The following is a 6,000-nucleotide window of genomic DNA, read 5'->3' on the forward strand; positions in this document are numbered from 1 at the left end:
ATACAGCCTGTCTACACTGCCAGAGACCTGCCAATCACTCTCCCTCCCATTAAAAAAAAAAATGGTTTTGAGGGCAGACTAGAATTTTTCAGCAGAGACCGACCAAACCAACTGCAGTCAAGTTCAGGCTGAAAAACAGGAAGGCAGGGCAATCTCCATTTTATTTCAAATGGATGACAAGACTGGCTTTGGAAAAAACCAGCCTAAAATTCTTTTTCATGTCTGCTTTATTGCCTTATTTGTGACACCTATCTTCCAAAAGTTTCTATGAATCTTTGTTTTTTTTCAACCCTTTATGGTTTATTCAATGGCCAGGTGTGAAGCGCCACACTGTGCATTACAATTTTTGCCTGATAAGGATTCCTCATCTTTACTGCTTTTAATCAAATGACTGAGTCATAGACTATCAAGCATGTAAAGGTAGGATGATATGCTTAATTCTTAAAACATTTGAGAGTTATTTCAATTTGGCAGAAGCCAGAGTTACACGTTGTACTGATTTCTTTCCAAAGCTGATTCATTCTGACCTGTTATTAAGGTGTTGGGGACAAGGATAGGAGAATGTGGCTATCGACCTAATTCTATTCTCAGAATCTTCTGATATAGGCAGTGATGGCAAATTCAAGAAGAAATGAACAGTGATACACCCTCTCATACTTTAAGAACCCAGTCTCCCAGAACCCCAAAGATCCAAGATTCCAAATACTATAACTGTCACATTTAGTACCAACAATGCACAATCATGGGGCTTTTTTTTTTTTCTTTCTGCATAGACGTTGCCCCTGGTGCAACACCTACGCAGGTTCATAAGGCTTTCTCTCAGTGTGCAAGTGAACAGCAGCTGATTTAAGGTCCTCAATAGCAAGTTACAGAGCCCCCCACTGCTCACACACAGAACTAAACCTGCTTCTGGTACAGTTGGAAATGTTTTCTCTCTGGTATCTTTATTTTTCATTTTCCTCATCTGGAACAGAACAATTGCTTTAAAATTAACCCTGTCAGGATTTCACGGCTATCACAGGAATAGGCATAAATTCTAATTTGGTCCCCAGATCATATTTCTTGTCCGTGTTTTAGTTTTAAATGGGCATCTAAGGCGATGCCTCCACCAGTCTCCTAGTTTTGAAACCCCTTTCTGCCCTTTTGGATTCCAGTTCTGCCATGACAGAGCTATCCAAAGGGAGTATAGGATTTCTCCAACAAAGCGTAATTCACTTCATAGGCCATGGTGGAAATCTGACCCCCTGGCCACAATCAACAAGAATCAAGCCATTAGGACTCTCAGAAAGTTGCTAATCACTCCTTTTTACCCTGTGGATCAGAGAGCAATTCGAAAAACTTACCCCTCCTTCCAGAGGGCTGGCTATCCACCCAAGTTCTCCCTGAACAGATCTGGAATCCAATAAGGTAACTGCAAAAAAAAAAAAAAAAAGAAAGAAAAGAAAACCAAAGAAAAATAGATTAATTTCCAATTGCAAAAAGCCAATACTACAAAAAACCATTTGCCTGAGCGTTTCCATATGTGCCGAGGGTGTGCATATCCAGCTCTGATCAAAACCTAAACTTGGTCTCACTTATGTAAATAATCATTACTCACTTGATCTTCTCCCCTCTTTAAATCTGCAGGTTCTTATTTATTTAACTTGCTTAGCATTTAAAATTCCATCCCTGGACTCAGTAGATTCATTTTCTAAAAAGGATGAATAGAGAATCTCAAGTACAATTCAAAAAATAAATATATCTATGTAAGGCAGTTACACTCCAGAGCAAAATCTGCATTCATCTCTGTCTGGTATCTACTAGAGTTATTTGTTTTTGCAAGTTTCACATGACCGCATAACTCATCATCATGGTGACAGAGCCACAAGTGAATTCTATCAGAGAGTACTCAAAGGGTCATGAAAAGGCTCTCTCTCTTACCATTTTTTTCCCGCTCCACCACCAAATAAATAGGCTCTGGATGTGGTATCCGCTGTTTTTTCAAATATCAAAGTTTCAGAAGTGAGGGATGGCAGACGTGTGGACTTAGGATGCAAATACACTTTATTCGCTTTCCCAGGTCTTTTTTTTTTTTTTTTTAACTTTACAATATTGTATTGGTTTTGCTATATATCAAAATGAATCCACCACAGGTATACTTGTGTTCCCCATCCTGAACCCTCTTCCCTCCTCCCTCCCCTTAACATCCCAGGTCTTTTTGAGGACAATCGAAGACTACTTCTTTGGCCAGGAGGAAATCACTGGTTTAAATTTGAGATATGGAGGAGAGCTGCCGAAAAGATTTACTGTGCTTGTGCTACACCTATGACGAGCATGCATCCAAGCTTAGGACCACCGGGAGGTCGACTACACAGCCGTCGCACCCCGCCCAAGCTGAAACAGTCCTAGGCACAGAGGGCATTGAAAAGGACGCCATGAATTCCTGAACTCTCCACATTCTCTTTCCCACCGAGAGCTGCAGGCCTGGGGTCGAAAGGCCTATCTCAAAGAAACCACTGGGTTATTAATTTGATCAGCGAAGATAGCTCTTTGGTCTGGGGGAGGGGTGGGAATGCGAACCCTTCATTCTTGCTCCAGCGTACCCCAACTCTGTCTTGCCCCCCGGCTCCTGAATTCTGCCCACCTCCCCATTCATTTCACCCCGACGTCAAAGTAGTTAAATCGAGCCTCTTTCTCCTGATTTTCCTGAGAAGTCTGAATTCCTAGGGTCTCTTAATTATTTTAAAATGTAGAGCTTTCCCTCGTTTGCTCCAGCCCGGAGCTGCGCCCCCCTCCTTTCTCTCCTCTCGGTCCCTAGAGAAAAGCCCGCTACATCCATTTGGATTTATGTAAGGTGGATTAGGGACACAAAGGGAACAATAAGACCCAATTTACAAAAAAAGGGAGGGAGTAGAAGGGAGGGTAAAAGGGAGAAAAGAAAACGTGATGGGAATAAAAAGCAACAAAATGAATTAATTTTTAAGGGGGAGGAGGGGTCGGAGAGGGGGTGACCCCCCCCCCTTTCGACAGCAGCCTACAGCTCCATCAGCGCCTTTTTTGTCTAGGTTTCCCAAGTTTTCCTTCCAAAAGAAAAAGCAAGGGCGGGGGCGGGAATCTCTACGTTTGGTGCAGAAAGGTCTTGAGGGACGTCCTAACAAGAGTGCGAAGTAGTCAGGAGAACGCGGGATCCAGGATTCGGCTCAGAGGAATGACTCTGGGGACCGAGGGGGCAGGAGCGACCGAGACGGCCCTTCTGAAGGAGGGAGGAGACCAGAAGGGTGAGAGAGCGCCCCTTTCCTCCCAAGCCGAGCCGTGTCTGCCGGCAGGTGTGTGAATCTCTGGGAGCCTCCGTCTGGCGAGCTCTGGGTACCGGCTGCCCAGCTGAAGCTAAGTTGGTTTTTGGCTCCCTCCTTCGGAATAGGGAAAATGATAGATCGTACGGGAATGGATGGACGGATCCTGGAGAGAGACAGACTGACGGATGGACGGATGGGAGGATGGGGGAGGGTGGGGAGGTGGAGGAGTAGACGAGACGGATGCGCGCAGGCTCGAGGGCGAGCATCACCAGAACACACGCGCGCCCAATCGGGGCACTCGAGCACAAGCACACAATTGTCCGCGTCCACGCGAGCACCCGCGCACCCACATCCACGCATATGCGCCCGCGCGCAAACACACACGCGCACGCAACTCTCCTTTCTCTGAGATCATTGGAAACTAAATGATCAACCCCCACCTCCACGACACAGGCACACACACACAGTCCTCCCAGCACGTCCAAACCGACGCGCAGAAAACTGAGCACCCGCACGGAACCAGTCGGTCCCGCACGTTCCCTCCAAACTAACCAGGGGTACAGTTCTGGGGGCCAAAAGCCAAAACTCGAGTACATTCAACTTGCCAGCGGGTTCCCCAGGTCTGGGGGTGACATAAGTAGCTTGGGGCCCCCTAGGCCGACAATCGCATTCGAGGGCGCGGGGCCCCACTGGGAGAAAGGTGTTTAACGCCGGGTGCTAGAAATCAGGTCACCGGCGCCCGCCGAGCAGCGCCACGACCGCTGTGCGGCGGAGGCTCGGGAGCCGGGTCCCGGGAAGCGCAGGGCTTGGGAAACTTTGCAGAAACCAGAGCTCGTAAGGCTTTCGCAAGAACCCGAGAGCACCACGATACCCTCAAGGAGCTCGAGGCTTCCTTTCCCCCTCGACCTGAGGGGAGTTGGGAAGTGGTAGTAGGAATAGGTCCACAAATTTTATTTGTTTTTTTTTTTTTTTTTATCTTGGCGTTGTCTCCTGTGCGTCCCCTCGGGGCGCATCCACGGGCTGCCCTCGCCTGTGGATACCGATAAACTTCGTCCTTTCGCTACAAACTTGGGCAACCCCTTCACACGCACGGGTCACCGCCCCGCAGCAGGCTTCCCGGCCGCTTCCCGCGGTCCCTTCGCGGTTCCCCCCCGCTCCAGCTCCCTTCTCCGGAGTCAGGGCGCATTGCTCGCTCCGGGATCCCCCCGCACCCTCCGGCCTCGCACTCCCGGGGACCAGTCAACCGCCGATCGTCGCTTCTCTGTCCCAAACCTCAGAAAGGTCGCCCTGCTCTTACCTTCATTCGCGGGATACACCCTGGAACCGGTGACAGCGTCGCAAATCCCAAAGAGAAACGAAAAGAGGACAAAATAAAAAATCCCAGCCATGGTTCGTCGATGCCAACGCTGCTCCTGCCGCTTCTATCCCAGTGGAATAAATGCTTAACTTAGGAGTGCAGCAGGCTGAAGACATTGCCAAGGGGGTGGGCCCGACCCGTGACGTACGCCCGCCAGTCCGAGGTTCTTGGCCAATGATAGCGCAGACGGCGCTGCATGGCCCCGCCCCTGATGAGCAGAGCCTGTCCCGGAGCCCCGCCCCCTCTGGGCTCGGCGGGGCGTTCAGTCTCCTCCGGGTTGAGGGGGTGAGTTTTGCCGCGTCCCTCCCCCGCTGGAGGGAAGCAGCGGGGTCCCCTGGTCGCCTCTCAGGGTTCCAGCCCCTGAGCGGCCGGAGCTTTGAGAGACTCTGAATTGGTTAGGGTAGGGAAGGTCCAAAGAAAGGTTGGGCACCCCGTGTTCCTCCTCGGGCTGTTTGAGATGGAGGAAAACGCTCTTTTATTGCCATAAAAAAAAATATCAAGTTGACCTGCCTCTTTACTGTTGCTCTTTTCTGAGGGTTGAAGTGTTCGCGTCCCGTGCGCCCCGACTAGGACTGCACAGTCACTCCTGTGCGCCGCCACCACCGCCGCTCTACTACCTTGCCCCGTTTCATGCCTTAGGGGCGCATCTCCATAAGAAATGCTCTTTGGGGAGTTTTGGGATTGGGTTATTCCTTTATCCCAGGCTCCAAGTTGCCTGGAAAGCTGGACCTAATCAGTCCCCAACGTCGGGTGCAGCGCTCGGCCAGAAGCAAGGCTCTGTCCCTGTCTCCGGGGGCTGAACGAAAGACTTCGTAGCAACGGAGAAGTCCCCTGGGGAACCATCTCCGCACTCAGCCGTAGAGGCTCCCCACTACCCCCGCCCCGGCTCGGGACAGGACTCCCCACCGGCAAGACGCCCGGAGGTGGCCTTTACTGCCGGGAATCGACTGTGTGCTTCCCGGTGTGGAGTCCCTGGAGCCAGGCCTAGCAAGTCTGGGGTGCAGGGGGTCGAAGGGAAGGGCTGATGAGGGAGTGCGGGGACCAAAGGTAGCAGACGGGCCGCCCACCCGAGCTCAGGAGCTGCCCCGAGCGGCGGCTGCGGCTCTGCGCTCAGGGTCGCTTCCCCTGCGCTGGTCCGGACACTTCTCGCCGCCGCCAGGAAGACGGTGTCGGCGACAGGACCCGCAGAAATCCGCGCAGCCGCCCCTGCTGGAGTGCTCGAGTGTCCCTGTGGCCCTTCTAGGGGAGCCGGCAGCACTGGGCCCAGATTTGTCCCCCGATCCCCCGGCCGCGGGCTCAGCAAACCGAGAGCTGCCCAGAGACCGCAACGCAGCAGGCGGCCTGGTGCCCGGCCCCCCACGCAACTCT

General features: G+C 51.7%; 1 protein-coding gene across 3 annotated transcripts in view; it reads right to left on the reverse strand.

Moving 5' to 3' along the window:
• EPHA4 (EPH receptor A4) overlaps window positions 1-4,731 on the reverse strand; it is a 159,994-nt gene extending 155,263 nt beyond the window's left edge. The window contains exons 1-2 of one of the 3 annotated variants that reach the window (XM_061386229.1): window positions 4,573-4,731; window positions 1,344-1,411 (exon numbers count right to left, since the gene is read on the reverse strand). In XM_061386229.1, coding sequence (XP_061242213.1) covers window positions 1,344-1,411; window positions 4,573-4,663 — 159 coding nt within the window. In that variant the 5' untranslated portion in view covers window positions 4,664-4,731. The remainder of the gene's footprint in view (window positions 1-1,343; window positions 1,412-4,572) is intronic. The other 2 variants (XM_061386237.1, XM_061386247.1) reach the window with 2 other exon arrangements.
• Window positions 4,732-6,000: the final 1,269 nt, after the last annotated feature.

This window comes from Bos javanicus, chromosome 2, assembly GCF_032452875.1.
Source record: "Bos javanicus breed banteng chromosome 2, ARS-OSU_banteng_1.0, whole genome shotgun sequence".
Taxonomy (NCBI): Eukaryota; Metazoa; Chordata; class Mammalia; order Artiodactyla; family Bovidae; genus Bos; species Bos javanicus.